The 21,562-nt window shown below is 44.9% G+C and overlaps 2 protein-coding genes across 5 annotated transcripts in view; one reads left to right on the top strand and one right to left on the bottom strand.

Moving 5' to 3' along the window:
• Positions 1-3,208, top strand: part of LOC137339936 (uncharacterized) — a 47,675-nt gene extending 44,467 nt beyond the window's left edge. For all 4 annotated transcript variants that reach the window (XM_068002027.1, XM_068002030.1, XM_068002026.1 and 1 more), the window contains one exon: positions 746-3,208. In XM_068002027.1, the coding sequence (XP_067858128.1) occupies positions 746-1,002 (257 nt within the window). In that variant the 3' untranslated portion in view covers positions 1,003-3,208. The remainder of the gene's footprint in view (positions 1-745) is intronic.
• The window catches only part of ubtd1b (ubiquitin domain containing 1b), a 78,246-nt gene continuing 59,791 nt past the window's right edge, over positions 3,108-21,562 (bottom strand). The window contains exons 2-3 of the mRNA XM_068002033.1: positions 20,916-21,143; positions 3,108-10,650 (exon numbers count right to left, since the gene is read on the bottom strand). Coding sequence (XP_067858134.1) covers positions 10,268-10,650; positions 20,916-21,143 — 611 coding nt within the window. The 3' untranslated portion in view covers positions 3,108-10,267. The remainder of the gene's footprint in view (positions 10,651-20,915; positions 21,144-21,562) is intronic.

The raw sequence follows: 21,562 nt of genomic DNA, 5'->3' as shown, positions 1-21,562 counted from the left end.
TTAACAAGGGAGTCAAAGGTTATAGTAGGTAGACAGGAAAGTAGGGTTGAGATCACAATCAGATCAGCCATGATCTTATCAAATGGCAGAGCAGGCTCGAGGGGCCGAATGGCCTACTCCTGCTCTTAGTTCGTATGTAATAGAAGCTGCCGTTTGATTAGATTCTTTCCCTCTCCGTTCCTGAAGGCACTGGGTGGTAGCAGAGACACTGGCACATTTTCCACTCCTCCACCCAGGGGAGTCCCGACTACTGCCCTGGCTGAGATAAGTTGACTCAGCAAAGCACAGCAACTGAACCTGGGGCCTTTCTCGCGAGGGAGGGGGCAGGTAGTGACTATTCATTCATATTTTAAGGCATTTTCTCCTCATACCAATTTTGAGGGCTCCCCTGAGTTCTGCAAGCACTGCTGGTTGATTCGGGCATCAGTGAGTGGGAGCTAGCACCCTAGCTGATGTCGTCACCCCCCCCAAACTGCTTGCTGAGCATAGACTAAGGATTGGGTCTGTAAGGAAAGAAAGAACTTGCATTCATATCCTCAGGATGTCCCAAAGCTCTTACAGCCACAGCCGTTTGTAATGTCTTCACAGCAAGTGACAATAACTTCAATGGTGTGGATCAGGAACGGACTGGGGCAGCGTACTGCCCCATCAGGGAAGAGCAATCAGCTTTTCTTCAATGGGGGAGCGATTATAGCTGTACAGGCTCGAGTGGGATCTAACGGCATTTAATGCCTCTTTTCCACAGCACTGCCAGCTGAAGCAGAAGGAAGTGAGGAGATCGCGTTGGAGGAGGTACCTGCCACAGAGTACGGCACGGAGGCACATCCCTCCCTCCCAGGCCAGCTCCTGGAACCCGCAGTCCCAGACAGCGCAAGGCAACAAACGCAGGCGTTCCTTGGCTGCAGTGGAACAGTGCCCATACAGCACGCCATGCCCATTCTTGTGCCGTCAGACTTGCATCTCACAGGAACCGCTGAGGAAAGAACATGCAGAGGGGAGTGATGTGAATTATCCAGCAATGAAATGAGCCAATCGGAACTGGTTGACAGCTGGACATTGTTATTGGCTGATTACTGTGCCACATGCAAAAAAAAGTGGAAAAATATTTCTACATCAATCCAAAAATAATTTTATGTTCAAGCCTGCACCCACAGTAAAGTCAAGGATGCAACAAGTTTTTTTTTTAAAAAAGGAAAGCCTGTCCCTATAGTACAGTAACTCTCCTGCCAAAGCCCAAGCTTCTAGTGCCTGAGCTCTCCCTTTAATGAGATCCAACTGCACTTTGTTTTTGCATCTACTGGCAACTTATCCCACTCTTCAGGTACGGAGCTCTCTGATGTTTGTTTTAAATTTAAAATTCACTGCATCTGATCTGATTTTCCCTCAAGTGATAGGACTTCCTTCAGATTCCTCTTTCACAATTCATCTTATAGAGAAAAGGTTTTCTTAATTCATTCTAATATTCCAGACCCCAGTCACAGATAAAGACCATGCATTTATACGGCACCTTTCATGACCTCAGGACATCCCAATGTGCTTTACAGCCAATGAAGTACTTTTGAAGTGTAGTTAGTGTTGGAATGTAGGAAACACGGCAGCAAATTTGCACACAGCAATGAGATAATGACCAGATAATCTGTTTTAGTGATGGGATAAATATTGTCCAGGACAATGGTGAGAACGCCCCTGCTCTTTGAATAGTGCCATGGGATCTTTTACGTCCACCCGAAGGGCAGATGGGGCCTCGGCTTAACGTCTCATCTGAAAGACTGCACTGGGAGTGTCAGCCTGGCTTTTGTGCTCAAGTATCTGGAGTAGGACTTGAACCCACACCCTTCTGCTTGAGGCGAGAGGGCAACCCACTAAGCCAGGGCCGACAGTCATTTGAAATAAGGACTTGACTAGAGCACAGGTAGGAAAATTGCTCTGGTGGGGGGTACCTACAAATGTGAGTGATTGTAAACAAGCAGAATTTTCTTGTTATCCGTCCACTGCCTGTTGAGAAGGAAAATCGCACTTTTTTTGGGATATCAAATGGTATTAAACATTCCACAATCTGAAGCTACCACCGCCGCTGTGCAGAATTAATTTAGCTCCAAGAGATTCATCGTAGGCTTTGCAGCAAATTGCATTGTTAGGTTGCTGCTATTAGGCACTTGTGGAAGTGACACTGCAATAAAACAAACACCCACTCCCACCCCCCCGTTTGTTTTATTTCACCTGGCGCTGGTCTCCAAGCCCACAGGATGCCAGGGGTGGGAGTAGAGAGAAGCTATTTTATATATAGGTATAGTATAATAGCATCACCACAGGTCAGAGCATTTTGATTAAGACAGCTTTCAGTGCTACTTATTTCACTCTAAAGCAGCTCTTAGTGTTCAGAGTACTGATGTGGAAGTGATGAACCCTGGGGCAGCTGACAAAATCCATGTAAAACTGGGTCTCTGCTGCTGCTACTAAGACAACATGTGTCACAACACCTACACTTCTATCATGGCTGTCAAACAGCATGCAGCTCTGCAATACGAGGAGGGCCGAAGATATGAGTGAAGTCTGTGAATCCCCCTGAAGTTTCTTTTGCAGGTGTTTTCATTTAAAACAGTAAGTATCAGGGAATATAAACAGTGAAGGCACTGCCCCTCCCTCATTTAAGGTTAGAGGTTATGTCATCCTAGATTCAACCTAGCACAGATTTATTCTGTAATGAATATTTTATTCACTCTTTTCCCTTGGATCTGGACACAGTACAGGTATTATTACTATAACCATCAGCAAGTGCATATAAGGCTCATGCTCACTGCAGTTGCTGTGACTGTTGGTGACTGATGAGGGTATGAATCTACTTTCAGGAGGGTTCTTTACCCCTCTTGCAACCACTTATTGAGTCGAGGCAGGCTTGGCAACGCTTTCACCTGACACATACACACTTGTGGGGGTCACTGTTTTGCAATCAGGGCTAAGCAGCTTAGCTAATTTTCCTCTCACTTCCCATAATGGATACCAAAACCCTACCATCAAACTTCAAACAGGACACAGCTTGTACAAAGTCAGCTGATCTAATGTATTACTCAGGCTTCAACATATGCATTTAAAAAAAAACAATCAAAAACCATTGTAGCCATTTTATAAATGTACACATTATAAAGAACTTGTACAGATATATAATTACTTTGATCAGGAAGAAAAATAAAGAACTTATATATTCTCAAAACAATCCAGTTCCGAGAAGCTAAATATACACACACACAAGTCATCTAATATTTACACACATCACATAATCAGACTCACAAGAAACCTAAATGCAGGAGTCTGTGTATTGCGTAGAGTAAACAGCATGAGACAGCCGCTGTCCAGATAGTTCCCCAGCCTTGAACAGAATCGGAGGCAGCGTGCCGAGCTGAAGAAAGAATCAAATCTCGTTTTTAATAAACTTATTGCCGTTACATGAATTTTGGGGGAGAGGGGGAAGGGATTTCTTTCACTGCTCCAACATTCACCACTGAACTTTCAGACTGCCCCAGCCTCTCATTCCCCCCACCCCCAGGTGAGTGTGAGCAGCAGGATCACTTTTTGAATTAATAGTCGCAGTTAACATCCTTTTTGTTCGGTTCATTTCACTTGATTTTTTTTGAGCAACGTTTTTGCTCGAGTCGGAAATGGGGCCTTAGCGCTGCTCTCGCCAGATCGGGTACTGGTGACCTCTGCTCCTGAGCCTGATGGGCTCATATTGCATGGTCATGCTGTGCCATGGTAGGGTGGGGGGGGGGGCGTGGAAAAAAGAGAGATGACGATGAGATAAGTGGCACTGGTCACTTGCTCATTTGGTAGCAAACATCATATGCAAAGGATTTTTTTTTTTTAAAAAGTGTATATACACAGCCGAACTGACCCCCTTAACAAGAGGGCTGGAATGGATATTGGAGCGGGAATTTTTATGGGGGTGCAGGTCAAGACCCAGGGCCTCCATTTCTGCTGTTGAAACAACCTGTACACCTGGTTCACCCCCACATCCAGGTGCTAGGGAGAGCAGGGCTGAGGGAACTCCCTCCCCTCGGCAAAGCTTTTTGGTCTCAGGTCTCTTCCTCCTCTCCCCACCGGAGGGGAGAAAGAGAACTGAAGAGTACATACTGAGGCTGACCATCTGGGGTAGAGTTAACCTTTATTAAAGATACAGTTTATAATCCCAGTGATTCAATAGCCGTACATTTATATATCTACTGAAAACATGCCAAATTAGAAATTGTGAAGACGCTTCCTCTTGTATGATCGAATTTACACAGAAATTAACCCTGGCTCAGTACATTACCACAGGAGCCAGCCCGGTCAGTTATTGGGCAGCTGCTAAAAGGTTTGCTTTAAAATATTAATGCTGCGCTTATACGTTCAACCTGCGATTTGTAATACGAAAAGGGGAGTGAGAGGGAAGAAAACTAAATGGGCAGTCACCAAATGGTGGCCGTACTCACCCTGCACATGTTCAGGTAATATCCGCACTGCTCACACAGGTACAACTGGGCAGTAGGAATTCAGTGCAAATCATAGGTACTTGTTAGGGAAGTTATGGCTTTTGGGGGGCGGTGGGGGAAAAAAAAAAGAGAACAAAAAAAGGTGGGGGGGGGGGGGCGGTGGTGTGGACAAGAGAGAAAACAAGAGTGGGGTGTTCCAGGGCTTAGTGTTGGGACGGTTGCAGTTTCTAATTTAGATTGACAATTTGAATTCCAAAGGGCAATGCAAACTGGTCAGATTCACACACGATACTCTGGTCACCAAGCCACGAGGGAGACACCTGAGACCTGGAGGCGGTTCAGAGGAGAGCTGCGAGCAGATCCCCCAAGTGTTAGAGGTTGGAGTTGTAACGCTGGAGTAACCTGGACTTTTCGGCCTTGAATTTGGAAGGGGTGGGGAATACGCGAGACACAGGTGACCGTATAGAGGTGTATAATAAAGGAAAGAGTTAAGGGAAAAGATAAAAATTGGCAAAACTTCTTCAAATTATACGTAGGACACGGGTCCAAACTGATAAAAGGCAAATTTAGGACTGATGTTAGCAAGTTCCTACAAAGTGAGCAACACCTGGAACAGACTTCAAGTTGAGTAGTGGAGAAAAAAAGTCCTGGGAATCATTTAAGAAGTGGTCTGGTTGGAAGAACCAACATGGGTGTCATGTTCATCCTCACTTGTATCGATCTTGTAAAGTACATATTGCAACCAGACAGTATCTATTTTGGATTGTCCGATTTGAACTTTCCGCTGGGCGCCACAGATTTGACAGGCATTAAAATCGGCCCACAACAGTGCTGGCAAGATAGGGGTTTTTTTTGGCGGGGGGGGGGGCGCGGGGAAGCTGTAGAACCTCAATGGCTTTCAGACAGGAGGAGCTTTAGTTGGGGCTACATATTTGACAAGGGAGGGAGTCATAGTGCAACTGTCATTTTCACCCCACACCCTGCACTGACTAACAGAGCTGCATTTACATAGCACCTTGAACTTAGAAAAACGGTCCACGGTGCTTCAGAGATGGAAGGAGAACAGGTGCTGAGCCCAAGGAAGAGAAATTACAAGGGCTGATCAAAAGCTTTGTTAGAGGTGGGTTTTAAGGAGGAGCTTAAAAAGGAGGAGGGGGAAGGCTCGGCAGCTTAAGACACTGCCATCAATGGTGGGGTGAAAGTGGGGGGGAAAGAAGCGTACAAGAAATAGGAACGAGAGGAAAGGTGAATGGGGAGATTGTGGGACTGGAGCAGGTTACAGAGGCAGAGAGGGGTGAAGCCATTAAGGGATTTAAACACAAGGATGAGAATGATAAATTTGAGGCTTTGCAGGACTGGGTGCTTATGTAGTAATGGGTGAGCAGGACTTGGGTGTGGGTTAGGATGCGGAGTTTACAGAGGATGGGGGGCTGCTCAGGAGACTACTGGAGCACTTGGGCCTGGTGCTGAAAGACTTGCATGAAGGTTTCAGTAGCAGGTGGGCTACTCTCCACATTGACAACTGATGCCTCACAGAAATTCCCATCCCTCCCCCCCCCACCACACACAGAGCAATGAGTGGATAGACTCCTGCTTTGTGACTCCAATGCTGTACTAAGGGGTCACCCAGCCCACCTACATCAAAATCCTGTTCTCCTTTAGGGTTGTAAAGCAGATCAAATCATTAAAAAAGACAAAATAAAAAAACATTTGCTTTTATGTGAAAATGAAGAATCCATTGTAACCCACGCTCTCTAACTTTAGCGTTACAACTAATCGGCTTCTTATACTCAACGATAATCTTCCTTACACTGCACACACAAGGCTTCGACACACCAGAGAGGAATGCGGCAGCAGCAATTTAATTTCCCCTCCTATAATATAGAATTACATAGAATGTACAGCACAGAAACAGGCCATTTGGCCCAACTGGTCCATGCCAGTGTTAATGCTCCACACGAGCCTCTTCCCAGCCCCCTTAACATAAGCTTCTATTCCTTTCTCCCTCGTGTTTACCTAGCTTCCCCTTAAATGCAGGCCGTGCACTTCCTCAAAGTAGAAAGGCATGCTGAATTGATTGGCAATTCTGTCACCAGCTGACCAGGCATTCAATTCGAACCTTTTGTACCTTCCTCGCCCTGGCTGTTGTGACTGTCGCTCCTAATAGGCGACTGTAAATATCAGATGAGCACGCACTCACTGATCTATTGGGTCGCTCAAAAAGAAAACATTATCTTTAAAATAGGTTTACAATCTGCATCACTCCAGAGACTTGACTGCACTGACATTGGGGACCTGGTGAAAAAAAAATGCTGCACTTTCACGTTTCTACCACCAGGTGACGAAGCTCTCCTGCCGCAGCTCAATATATAAAAAAAGGGCTTCGAGTAATAGGAACCTAATACTGCGGAATCACAGCACAATTCAGATCCATCATTTTGCAGCATGCATGAAGACAAACCGACTGCTTTCTCGGCGCGCGCACACACACAAAAAGGAATGCAGTGCTACAGAACAGATGCCAGATATCAGATTTCTCACCCCCTTCAATTTTGCTCCCCTCCTCTCCCAAGGGTACAGAGCTCCAGTTCTGTTGCCCTCTGATACATTACCCAAGTGGCTATTCTTCACAAGGGTTGGCACGAATCACTGCCGAGCCAAATTCCTGTATGTGTACACCACGCACGCACACAACACGCCACCATCGCAACTGAAACTGAGCCCCAGCTGAACTTCCCCCTGGCCAAGGGAACAAGGACTGATTGTCCAAGCCCCAACAACACTGCCCTTTTCCACTCCCTGCCCCAGGGAGTGGCATCAAATGTGGGACCTTCCCAGGCTGCATACTACACTGGTCTTACCAACTAGGCCACTGGGGGATGCGAAGAATCGAATGAACATTCGATCTCATTTCAAATTCCCTCTCCCTCCAACAAATTGATATATACCCTGAGGAAATCTGCCTGGAATTCTACAGAAGTCTTTTTAAAGAAATGTTAACATGAAAGTAGGATTTCTTTGCTTGCAGTGCCAAACCAAACAATACACAAATTAAATGCCTCAGGCAAGACCATCTCAATGTGGTCAGTAAGGGTTTCCATTTTTTCACCTCATATCAGAGGTGCACATCAACTGGGATTTTGATGGGTCCTTCTCATTAAGTTGTCTGTCAAAAACCACTTTAGAGATTTTTTTTAAAAATGGGATTTAATAATAGAGAATGGAAGACTTTATATTTCATGCATACCATATCAGGATCTATCAGCTTTGTTAGATGTGGAGTAAAGCTCCCTCCACTCTGCCTCAACAATGGACCTAAATCCCAACATCAAGAGACCTTGTGTGTCAGCAGGGCATTTTACATAGAAATTAAAGAAACAGGCCATTCGACCCAATGCCGGTGTTTATGCTCCACATGAGCCTCCTCCCACCCTACTTCATCTAACCCTATTTTACCACAATTTTCCACACAAGCTAGCATGCTGTGTACCTGCACAGTTAACGGTTAGATATCCTGGAAGCACATAAGTGAGACACTTCTGGGTCCTCCCTCTCCCTCCAACCCCACCCTGTTTGGTCAGTCTTCTGCAGGAATTTTTTTGTGTTTACACCTTAAAACGAAAATTTCCACTATTCTCTCAAACATCTCCTTCCCCTTACAAGATGTACAATTATGTTGGCAACAAGCAGCCTGTCTGCATGAAATCCTCTGTCACTACCTGAAATCAAACATCCTCCTCCCCCTCCATTCAGCCCGATTCAAACCCTTTTCTCTGCACGTTTTAATCTCGCTCAGATCTTTAAAAAGGGACACCATAGCCTCTTTCCCTATTGTTTGGGATGACACTGATCGATTCACGTTGGGAAAACGACATTGCAAAAACAAATGCAGCACTGTGCATCATCCAACGTGGCAGCTGCGTTCACCAGTCCATCTACAAAAGACCGATAATTCCCCTCTTAAGTAAAGCTCATGTTTCTTCACTTCCCCAGTTTCCTCCTCTCCTGAAGATGGAGATACAGGAGAGGCCCACAGAAAGGGCAGCAACCTTCAGGTACCTCGTCCCATAGGCCAGTCTTTGAGAGCGCCTGGATGGAATTATCAACAGCCCTTCAACGGAGAGCCAGCACAGTTGAGCCAGGTTCCATCCCCATCCCAGGTTTACACAAGCCTGTTCTGCAGCTGGAATCCCTCAGTAACCTAAATGGAAAGGCGATGCTGGAGTACCTCTTACCGTTGCCCCAGCTGAAATGAGCCGATAACAGACTAGGAATTGAGCCTCAAACCTTGTTTGTACAGCTCAGTCCCACAATACACAGTATTCTCACATGCTAAGCCATCAGGAGTCGATGCAGCTCTTATCAAATCGCACAGACTCCATCGAGGTATTTTGCCATATTTGGAGTGGTTTCAGAAAATGGTGAAAAAAAACATAACAGGACAGTCAGCATATGAAAAGCAAAAATATAGCTCAACGTTTCTGGTTTAGACCTTTCATCTGAATTGGAAAATAATCAAGCACTGAGGACTGAGCAAAAATGAAGGAAGGGCTGAGGGGGAAAGATGAAGGACAAGAGGAAAAAGCACTCGGTTCTTTGGATAGTCAGCATACCCAATTCTTGCCTTTTACCCATCATACTCCCCTTCTCTCCATTTCTTTCAGTCTTATACACAAGGTCCATTCAACCTACAGCCTGAGGGTCACACGTGGCAGTCCTGTCCATGAAGCACAGGCAACTCCACGCTCCATTGTGCTTTTATTCCTTGCTCGCTGCCTTGCCCCATTTGAGTGTTACGGGCACGGAGGTTTAGAAAGGATCCTGGTCTGACCTGCAGTTTACCCAATGAGGAAACAGCTCTGTTGATATCTGCAGCCCTTGACATACATGCAAATTAAAACGGGTAAGTTCATTAAAGTTTACACGCGGTTCGCTCACAAGACTCCATGGTAAGCACCCAGAGATAGAAAGTCTTGGATGTTCCCGTTAAGAGGGGTTTGCATGCTCCAGTTTCAACAAAGTGTCCACACCTAAAAATATGAACCTGCATTTTCTCTGTACAGAGACTGAGGTGGATCTCTTGCGTATTTCCAGCATTTTTGAGTTTTAAGAAAAAAAAATTACTTGCATCTTGCTGAATTCATACCACAGTCAGATACTTTTCTAAAAAAAAAGGAAGCACAATTACATTTGAGACGTCGATCGGTGTAATTATACATAAACACACAAGAGCAAATTTTTGGTGCTTAGCTGGGCCCTTGCACACCTACAGCATAAAACAAAAGTGATCAACCACTGCACGATTAAAGCCAGTGTAAAACATTTGCAGTACACTTTCTATATAAAGCCTCGATACTGCTACTATAGAGCAACCTTTAAAAGATCTTCACTGCAAAGTGCCCTGATTGAGAGGACCACAGTGAGATGGTAATTCAACCAGAATTATTATTTTTTTTTGAGGAGGTGGGAAAAGGGACAAAGAAAGCTAGAGGGGGGGGGGGGGAAAGAGAGAGAGAGAAACAGAAATCACCTTAATTTACAGTCAAAAATATCCATCAGCTGGCCAAAAGGCGGCAGTAACAAGACCGCCTGACGTAGGTTAAATATGATTCCCATTTTTGGCCTCAAACTGCATTTGACTGACCAACGGACAATGACCAAAATAGGCCACTGTACATATTCCAGTGCGCTCCAACACCAAGTTCCTCCTTACGCCAACTGTGTTCCCAGAGCCCTTCAGTTCTTCTTATATAAGATATAGTCACGTGTCTTGCATATGGATTTAATTTTTGCCTGGTAGTTCAGTAAATGGCAGCTACCTCGTTGACTATAACCTGCACCACGAAGTCTTTCTGGATTTTCGTTTCCTGCAGTCGCATTTTGTCGGTGAGCAGTCTCCCCGAGAAGAACCAGCGCTGCCGCGAGGGCTCGATCCCCTCCTCCGCGTGCAGCTGCCTCTTTAGCTGGCCGATCGTGTCCACCATGCTGGCGTTCAGTTTGACGTCCTTCCCTGTGGACAGGCGGACCTTGAGCTGGAACTCTCGCTTGGCATACGCCGGAGGGTCGGGTATGTCAGCCGTCTCCTCGTCGCACTTCTCTGTGATGAGGTTTAGAGGCGGTGCCAGGCAGTAAACGGGGAGCTGGTATCTGTTGCCGAGCTCATCGTAACATTCTGTTAATGAACCTGAACAGGGGGAGAAAGTATATTCAATGAAGAACGAGATTCACTCATTGATCCCCTCATGCTCGTTCTCTGCACCCAGTACACATCAGGCTAGATGCAAGGTAAAGCTTTCCACTCTGCCCCATCAATTCATCCTCAAGCACTCTCTCTACACCAGTGTATTATTTATAATGACCTATAGTGCTGTCACCAGGCATTTAAAATGCATCAGGTCTGATGGTCAGTAGTGAACATAATGGATAATCAGGCACATTACTTTTGCAGCTCGTTCCTGGGTTTGGGTAACAGAGTGCTCAAGCCAAAGGACTCTCCTCCCCCACTTCAAAAACGCAACGGTCATGCTCCCTGCCCTCCTTTCCCCATTGCCACTATTCTTCCCTTCCTCTACCAAGCGTGTTAGCTTCTTGTTGGGGTACAGCTCCACAGCCATACAGCCTTCAGGGACTTTGCCTATGTGACAATTATTCATCGGAGAGTTTTGACCGTGAATATGGCTAGCTATTCACCCACAAGGATCATCGCAACTGAGCCTGTTCCTGTACTCACCCAGTGTCCACGCGTGCTGCAGTGGCTGTTGGATAGTGATCAAGTGCAGGAGCCCTGGCTGACTTTTGCCTCTAACCAATAAACCAATTTTGCCAAAATGGAATTGGACCCTCTGGGTGTATAGCTCAGTTACGTTCTGAGTTTACCTGGTCTGTACGGTTTAATGTGACACTGGGAGGAACCTTTACCCACCAGACCAGTGGGCGAGTTCAAAGAAGATTTAAATACCTATTACAATTTTTAAAACAATAAAAATCCCATTTAACTTTTGAGTATCGCTTAAGACCTGATGTTCTTCCTCACAAACTGAAGACAGATTAGGTGTTGGTCCTGAATGGATTTCTGATCTGATGAGGAAGGTTCAGTACTTGCATTAGTGCTGCTGAAATCAGAGCCATGGTCTGGGAACCTGACAAGAACATTTAAATCTCAGACTGGGCCATGCACATGCCCCCTGAACCACCTGGGGAGTTGGCATGCCTGTATTTTATGTAGTTTAAAGGATTGAGGTTCAGCTTGAAGTTCTGTTGCTCAAACTACAGGGGTGCCTTGTTGGCCCTCAGTGGTCAACAGGTCATTGAGTGTTTGGGTCAGCTGGGTGCCAAAGCGTGTGGAAAGCCATCACTGTGCTTATCCGGAATGAGTCATTGAGAAATCTACAAGTATATAACTTCCCCAACAGCAGGATGGACAGAGTCCCCTGAGCTACACTACGAATGTTGCTCCTAGTCAGATTGTGAGGCTGTGCATGGAGATGCAGACACCGGGGTCACTGCCCTTGCAGGCAAGGAAATTACTTCTTTTTCTGGGTTGGGGGGGGGGGGGGGGGTTGCAGTAATAGAACAGGAAGAGTTCAAAGAGGAAAAAATAAGAAAGCAAAAACTGTTAGAAACTGTTGTGGCCCTGTAAGGTAAGATATGGTGAGACCAGCATAATTACTTCCAGCCAAAAGAACAGTCTTGCTGCATCAGTACATCAGCTACTGTAACCCACAGGGAGATGAAGTCGAAAACTGCACCATGCATTTATATATTGCATTTTTCACGCAAGGGAAAGGTCGCAGAGCACATATGGTGGAACGGCAAATGGTGAGCAGGAAAAGCACATTTAAGGTGAGAGATCAACGGCATGGTTGGAGAAAAGGATCAGTGCTCTGGCCAACATTTATCCTTCAACCAACGACGTCACAACAGATTCACTGGTTAGTAATCTCATTTGCTATTTGTGGGACAGTGCTGTGCACAAAATGGCTGCCATGTTTGCCTATGTAAGTGACTACACTTCAACATAATTCGTTGGCTATGAAGCACTCTGCGATAGAGGTTTGAAAAGGCACTGTAAAATGCAAATTCTTTCTTCCTTCTTAGGAACAATTTGAAGACAGAAAGGGATAGAACAAGATAAAGTGGTTTCGGGAGAGAATTCCAGAGGGCATGTGTAATGACAGATTACATTTATGGAAGACTACTGCCACATAATTATTGCATCAAAATTAAAATCATACCAAAGAGCTAAAATAACCCATATTACCAAACCAAGCAGCTTCTGCTTGAAACACTATTTAAGTTTACCCTGAACAATGGCTGCCATTAACACCAGTCATGTATTTCACTCTTAACCTCTACCAACAGTAGGGCCAAATAGCCAAGCAAATAGACTTCTTTCACCTTTCTTGTAAGTTTGTTCTTTTACACATTTATATAGTGCCTTTCACATCCTCAGGACATTCCACAGTGCTTCATAGCCAATGAAGTACTTTTGAAGTGTAGCCAATTTGCACCCAGCAAGGTCCCACAAATAGTAACGAGATAAATTCAATTTAACGCTTCATCTGACAGTGCTGCACATGTGTCAATCTAGATTATATGCAGTGTTGTCACTGGGTTTATTTAGTATTTTGATACCAGTATGGTACAGGAATCAACACACTTCAACCAATGCAGTTTAATGTTGTCCCAATTTTCCAGAAGTATCCGATCATTTGTTCTTGTGGGGCTACATTGTGTACCAAAAGCTACATACAAACTTTAAAATCAATATTCCTGGCAATTTGCAAATATTCCAGGCTGCAGATAGGACCAAACAGATCTTAGTGTCCTGATTTTGGATTTTCTCCACAAATGAGGTAACTGTCTTACAAGTGGTAATTCAAAAACCTCCAAGCCCACGCAATTTAACAGAACAAACCAGTAAGCAAGGAATAGAAGCACAAGAGATTTGAGTTGCCTGGCCTTCAAGGACCAGATTGCCAGGACTCAGGGGCTGCATGGGGGCCCTACGGCTCACAGTTTGGACATCACTGCAATATGCTTGTTGTGCATTATTGCTGATGCATCACCTCAGATTGCTTCCAACTCAAGTGTTTTGAGGCTCAAAATACAACCCAAGTTTAGGAGAACAAAATCTCCAATCTAATTGGACTGCTGGGTGTTTTCCTAGTCTAAGTGGACATACTGTGAACCCTCACACATTAGTTATGTTTTACTGAAATTGGTGACAACATGGAGTCCCTATTGATGTCACTGTATTGAGTACAGTTCAGCCTAGTCCAACCATGGACACACACATTGCTTGAGACTGACCTTAATTGCTAGAGCTAGCCTTGAGGTTATTTACCCTGCAAATGATTCTAGATGTCTCACTGGAAGTTATTAAATGCAGCAGATGGTGTGTATACTGAGTAATACAGGACAGGAAAGTCCCAGATTCAAGGCACGGACTGTATGGAGTCAGCTGATAGATGGGACTCTATTTCTGCACCAGTCAAGTGTTCAAGTTTCTCCTGCCCTCCCCCACCCCAATAACAAACCATGCAATCTCTCTAACCTCAGGAACGTAGAAATATACAGGATAGGAAAAGCCACAGCGATCCATCCAATCAATCAGTCCCAAAACTCAAAAAATACAACATCCTTTAATTGCTTCTTTAGCCAAAACAAAACTATCCTGGTCCCTCTGATACTATCCACTCCCACTGTTTCCCCGACACCCTACATTACTCATCCTTACTTAGAAAACCATTTCCAAAAAGTCCCCACAGATTAGTAAACGTCACACCTCACAAGGCATTCCAACACTGGTACTGTTAAACAGCAATATCTCCAGACCGTGCCTTGTCTCTGCACGTAGAGCAGACATCTATCACCGTACACTGACAGCATAATTAACACTTGCAACACCACGAAACCAGGCCAGCGCATTGACTCATTTTCTTTCATAGAATGATACCTCCATTAATGGTTTGGGGGGGAAGGGGGTAAGGTTGGAAAAGAAACATGAGTGGGAGGGGTGACCAGAGTGTGAGGCACTAGATTAGGCCCTGTGATTCTCAGCCTGCCAAATCTTAGTGTTTTAAACTCACTTGAGGAATGGCTACTCGGACTCATTAAAGAGAGCGCACAGGGAATAAATAAATAAATAATACTAGTTAATCTCCTGTCATGTTTCATACTGGAAGTCAAGGCCAAGGGTATTCTTCATGTGAAGCTGGCTTAGAGGGATGGAGTTAATTAGATCAGGGTATGCAGATATAATTCAGTCCCCGCTTTAGACAACAACTTGCATTTATATAGCAGCTTTAATGTAGTAAAACAAACCAAGGTGCTTCACGGGAGAGATTATCAAACAAAATTTGACACCGAGCTACATAAGGAGATATTAGGACAGGTGACCAAAAGCTTGGCCAAAGAGTTAGGTTTTAAGGAGAGACTTAAAGGAGGAGAGAGGCGCGGAGAGGTTTAGGGAGGGAATTCCAGAGCTTAGGGCCTAGGTAGCTGAAGGCACGGCCACCAATGGTGGAGTGATTAAAATCGGGGATGCACAAGAGGCCAGAATTGGAGGAGCACAGAGATCATGGAGGCCTGTGGGAAGTTACAGAAATAGGGAGGGGCGAGGCCATGGAGGGAACTCAAAACAAAAATAAGAATTTTAAGATCGAGGCATTGCCTGACCGGGATCCAATGTAGGTCAGCGAGCACAGGGGTGATGGGTGAACTGGACTTGGTGCAAGTTAGGATACAGGCAGCAAAGTTTTGAACAAGCTCAAATTTACAGAGGGTGAAAGGTGGGAGGCTGGCCAGAACATTGGAATAGTCAAGTCTGGAGGTAACAGAGGCATGGATGAGGGTTTCAGCAGATAAGCTAAGGCAGGGGCGGAGATGGGTGATGTTACAGAGGTGGAAGTAGGCGGTCTTTGTCATGGAGCGGATGTGGGGTCAGATGCTCATCAATAGAATGCTAAGGTTGCAAATGGCCTGGTTCAGCCTCAGACAGTGGCCAGGGAGAGGGATGGAGTCAGTGGCTAGGGAATGAGTTTGTGGTGGGGATCAAAGACAAGGGCTTCGGTTGTCCCAATATTTAGTTGGAGGAAATTTCTGCTCATCTAGTAGTGGATGTCAGACAAGCAGCATGACAAATCAGAGAGATTGGAGGGGTCGAGAGAGGTGGTGGTGAGGTAGAGTTGGGTGTCGTCAGTGTACATGTGGAACCTGACATTGTGTTTTCGGATGAAGTCATAAGAACATAAGAAATAGGAGCAGGAGTAGGCCATACAGCCCCTCGAGCCTGCTCCGCAATTCAATCAGATCATGGCTGATCTTCTACCTCAACTCCACTTTCCTGCCCTATCCCCATATCCCTTGACTCCCTTAGTGTCCACATATCTATTGCTCTCAGCCTTGAATATACTCAATGAATGAGCATCCACAGCCCTGTGGGATGGAGAATTACAAAGATTCACATGTCAAAGGGCAGCATGTAGATGAGAAATAGGAGGGGGCCAAGGATAGATCCTTGGGGGACTCCAGAGGTAACGGTGTGAGAGCAGAAAGAGAAGCCATTGCAGGTGATTCTCTGGCTACGACTAGATAGATAGGCAAGGGCAGTCCCACTCAGCTGAATGACAGAAGAGAGGCATTGGAGGAGGATGGTGTGGTCAACAGTGTCAAAGGCTGCAGACAGGTCAAGAAGGATGAGGAGGGACAGTTTAACCATGGTCACTGTCACATAAGATGTGATTTGTGACTTTGATAAGGGCCGTTTCAGTGCTGTGGCAGGGTGGAAACCTGATTGGAGGGATTCAAGCATGGAGTTACAGGAAAGATGGACATGGATTTGGGAGCAGACAACACGTTCAAGGACTTGAGAGGAAAGAGAGGCTGGAGAAGGGGCAGTAGTTTTCAAGGACAGAGGGACCACAGGTGGGCCTTTTGAGGGGGGGGTTGATGATGATAGATTTGAAGGGAAGGGGCACGATTCCTGAGGGGAGGGAACCATTAACAGTATCAGCTAACATGGGAGCCAGGAAGGGAAGTTGGGTGGTCAGCAGTTTGGTAGGAATAAGGTCAAGGGAACAGGAGATGGGTTTAATGGACAAGATAAGCTCAGGGAAGGCACGAAGGGAGATAGAAGTCATATATTCTGATTTTGTTACAAAATTGATTTATTATAGTAAAATAGCAAAATGTACAGCAGTTAGCAGGAGCATAGGTATAGAAGCTGGTGCTACGCCACCACTGGCAGGAGGATGCAATTACAGCATGACAAGTTATATAGGCAGTTTCCATTATAAATGTGGACATAAGAATTTATAATGGAAAATGTTGACAGGAAGTGCAAGCAAATTAGATTTTTTATCATATAGTCCTGCATATGTTTAGTCAGTGATAATCTATGTGCCACACTTGCAAATTTGTTGCCACAAACTGGCTCAAATGTCATACTAACAAAACAGCAACTAATCACGGGAGTGCACAAATCGAATATGAAAAGAGTGGGCTGAAAACCTAGCAATGAGGAACTGCTATGGACACAAAAAACAAATCATGTACGAGCAGTCAGCAAAATCCACCAAAATAAAGGAGCAGTCAAACCAATAAAATGGCATTAACTATTCTTTGGAACTAATTTATGTAGCTACCTGAAGTGGGCAAGGACATGACTGTTCATTTATTTCCCAATCAAAAACATTTACTTCGCTGTCGAGGAGATGTCTTACAAGCTTCTTTATGAATTCTCAGTGAAGATATGTATAGCACCTTCTCTCCTAGCAAAACCACAGGAAATCAGCAAGTATGCTTTAAAAAGTTTGGGTAGTTACAAATGCAGTAAAAGGCAGTAGGAGCCAGTGATTTACACAAAAATAAGCCATCCTGTGCCACCAGGCACATGACTCCCAGATGCTGCACGTTTTAGGCAGAGACTTGCTGGTGCCATTTTGCATCAGGCTGGAGAGCGAAAGGCAAAATTGCAACATGCGATTCAGCTCAAAAGAATTTAGAGCCCAAACAAATATCAAGTGTCTGTACAACAGGACGCGTCAGGAGATGGTGGTTTCCAAAAATAAAACCCAAAACCACTTCCATACTGATGGTTTGAAAAAGGTTCTGATGTTTGCTCAGCAGAGGCAGAAAACCGTACATAGCGTATAGGATGTGGGCTTGCCAGTGTGAATTTTTAGACACAGGCTTAGTGGATAAGTGCACTGCTCCACTGTGGAATGAGTAATACAGAATAGGCAGGTCTTAGATTTGATCCCTGGTCTTAGCTGGGGGTAGCAGTCAATGTTTTCAGTAACATGTAGGAAAAAATACTTGCGGGTTTGGGGGGGCGGGGGGCCTGCTCCTGATCACTGTCCAATGACCAGTTACCACAGTGAAAGAGAGACGGGAGAAGAGATGGTAAGCATTCAAAACGCTTTTTGCACAACTCTTGATAAATTGGTCTAGCAGCAATGACCTCAGAAGTACTGGCCCCAAGAGTTAGATTCTTACTCCCGCCCCAACTGGGGCTGCCAACTCTGGTTGAGCATATTCCTGGAGGTTTCATCAAGTGACCTCCCACCCCGCAAAACAGCCTTTTATCATCCACCCCCCATCTCCAATATCTTTATAACTAAAACAAAAGTGTACAAAGAAAATGAAAAAACAATTTTGTTTTAAATGCCCCAATGATTTTTCTCCTGCGTTGCTTGCAGCAGTGCCCAGGAGGTTAATTCTTAATTCCTGGAGGCTCCGGAGCAATCCTGGACGGTTGGTAACCCTAGCCCCAATTCACGATGTCCCCATAAGATCAGGACAGAGAAACGAGGGAAAGAGAACTTAAGAATCTCAAATTTAGCACTTCTGGAATTCTGAACTCTTCTACTGTCACTTTGGTACACAGGTAGTTAAATGAGAACAACTACATCGGTATGTGTACGATCAAAGCATCTGTTGGACAATTTTTCCTTGCTTGATGAAACTTGCAAGACTAGGAGGAAAAAAGCCAATTTCATTGCTGCTTTTCCGACAGCCTGCATACATACAGCTACTTCAGCAGGAATGCACATTACAGTCAGGAATTCGTCAAGTCAAGAAAGCATCTTGGATTGGGGACACCATAATTATAATCAGTTTTAAGTGAAAGCATGTGTTTCGCCCTAATTTGCAAAAGTAGTGAGAACAAAAAGAAACTGGCAATAGTCAACTACTGTTTCTTGGTTCAAAAACAGACACCAAAACGTGCTGAAGGAGAGGTCAATCAAAACAGCCTCCGTAAGAACTGCAGCTAATTTTCTGCATACACTTCTGATTAGGTCACACTGGTGCGTGCATCGTGTCTACATGCCTGAAGCTGATTGACTGGGAATTAAAAGCTGATCTTACACTGTGCTAGTGCTCTGGCCACGGACACGTGGGTTCTGCACAGCTAATGGTAGCACCAAAGATGAATTTGCCAGATTTTCACTGGGTCTTCCCGGTCGTCGGCCTTAGCGAGTCCGGCAAAATTTCTCAAGTTGTTGATCAATGCTAAATTAAATCAAAGGACCTCGGCTGCATTGCTGGAGATTCTAGGCAGTGGGTGCGCAGTTGAATTTTGACAGGGTCTCCTCAGCCAAGAGAATTGGTTACCCTGTTCACAATGGCATTGTTCCAATTAGTCTGAACGCAATATCACACTACAATCTTAAACCGACCAAACTGATTACATTGTTACCAGGATAAAGAAGATACATCTTTTAGATGCCAACCTGAATGAACTGCTCGTGAAATCTGGTTGCATACTTGCAACACAAATCTATGGAAGTTAGATCTTCCATAGTAGCTAACATTTTCCTCTTCCTGCGCATCTCTCTCGGTCCACACCGCCCAGCTAAATGCCAGTGTAGAAGAAATTCTCCTGTTTGCACATATCTGTGCACAGTGTCTGACGTTTGTGCAGTTTCATTTACAAGTAATACTGGTGCTTTAGTGGAACTGCCCCACATTACAGAACAGAGTGTTCCATTAATCTACTTGCATAGGTGAGCATTTTCAGTTGTACTGGGTCTATGGTTGGTAGTGCAGTAGTTATGTTACTGGACTTGTAATCCAGAGGCCTGGACTAATAATCCAGGGAACAAATCACACCATAGCAGTTTGAGCATTTGAATTCCATTTAACAAAATCTGGAAATAAAAAGTATCATGAAGCTGTCGGATTGTCGTAAAAATCCAGCTGGTTCACCAATGTCCTTTAGGGAAGGAAACCTGCTGTCCTTACTCAGTCTGGCCTATTTGTGACTCCAGTCCCACATGAACAAGGTTGATTCTTAACTGCCCTCTGAAATGGCCTAGCAATCCACTCAGTTACATTCAATCTTAGGCAACTTGAGCTGAGCAATAAATGCCTTGCCAACAACACCCACATCAGAGAATGAATTAAAAAGTTTCAGAAGCTGAACTCCTTTCGCTCTCATTTTGTCTGTTTTTGTGCTCAGCAAATGAGGTAGTTCAGTGATGAGGAGTGGAACGTTTTCTACTACTCATTACCCACAGCCAGCATCAAGCATTTTCCACTCAGGTATACTGAAACTAGCATTTAGGTAGCACTCGTCACAAAGTAAATGCTCGAGTGCTCAACAGTGTACAAAGATTTGGAAGGGGTGGGAGGGGAGAGGAGGAGGAGAGATTCATGGAACAAAAAGTGGGCTTTTCTAAGTAGGATGGCAGATAGCAAGAGAAAGTGGGAAAACATTCCAGAGGGTAATCAAAGGTCAGCCTCTGATGGAACTGGGATAAATCACCTATCTGATGTCAGAACTGGAGTGTGCATGTAGGGATGTATGGCTAGAGATCATTAGATATGTTGGACCGAAGCCTTGGAAAGGTTGGAAGTCTATTCACTAGGGCATATGGAGCTAGTGTGGCTTAGCAAAGATGGGGATGATGGGTGTGTGGGACAGGACACAAGCTGTGAAATTTTGGGTTAACTACTTAGAATTACATAGAATTTACAGCATAGAAACAGGACATTTGGCCTAACTGGTCCACGACGGCGTTTATGCTCCACACGAGCCTCCTCCCACCCCTCTTCATCTAACCCTATCAGCATAACCTTCTATCTCTTTCGCCCTCATGTGTTTATCTAGCTTTCCATTGACTGTAGCTGTGCAAGGTTGGACCAGCAAGGGGAGCATCGGAGAAATCAACGCTCAAGGCGGTGAGCTTCAGCAATGGTGGGAAAGAGATATGGTCATAACTGGGAAATGCTCAGAGGATGGAAGAAAGCTCAGCTTGTGGAGGTTTCACAACTCTGGATTTAGACTTGGGGGGACAGCTACGGAGGTAGTCAATAATGGACGCATCGCTAGTGAGAATTTAGGAAGCATCCTGACAATTTTGTGATTTCAAATGGAGTCTGTATAGCTAAAGGATCCCACAACATGCTACAAGACAGAGTTGGACACTATGCTATGCTTACCATGTGGTAAGGTTATGCTGGCACCGTCTACAATTGCCTGAGCCAGTTCATGATCGTTGCATTCAATGGCATAGGCAGCCGCCTTAAGGGCATCCCAGATTTCTTTCCGACCTTCAAAAGCTGGCGCTGTATCCCAGAATTCATCTCTCTTACTCCTCAGCTGGCCGTCTGTCATGGGATAATCACTCTTCCACTTTGGCCTCTCCTTTTTCAGAGGCTCATTACGACCTGAAATGAAGAAAAACCTCAAATCAGCAAAGAAACTAGGGCAGACTGGAAGAGAAGAAAAACAATGTTTCACTGAAGTTGTAACAAAGGACTGTACCAGGTCATTCACATTAATCTTACTGTCAATCGAATATGATACAAGTGGTTTTCCATTCTCAGGGACATTGGTCTTTAAAGTGCATTCATATCCAGGATCTAACTATTCATTCAACACTGGATGATCACTTTGAACTACTAGTAGCTTGTACATTTCTCCATGGTTTTGGAGAGAGCGATGCCAAATTGACCTGTATATGCAGTTGGCCTGTATTTACTATCCAGTACTTTCTCTCTCCTACAGGCCTATCAGATACCCATTTGTAAAATGACAAATTGCACACCAGCAGAGGCACAGGACAGTAGACATGACTAGATTACTC

This window comes from Heptranchias perlo, chromosome 21 (genome assembly GCF_035084215.1).
Source record: "Heptranchias perlo isolate sHepPer1 chromosome 21, sHepPer1.hap1, whole genome shotgun sequence".
Lineage (NCBI taxonomy): Eukaryota > Metazoa > Chordata > Chondrichthyes > Hexanchiformes > Hexanchidae > Heptranchias > Heptranchias perlo.
Note: the sequence above shows the minus strand (reverse complement) of the source record. Positions and strands in the feature narration are given on the sequence as shown.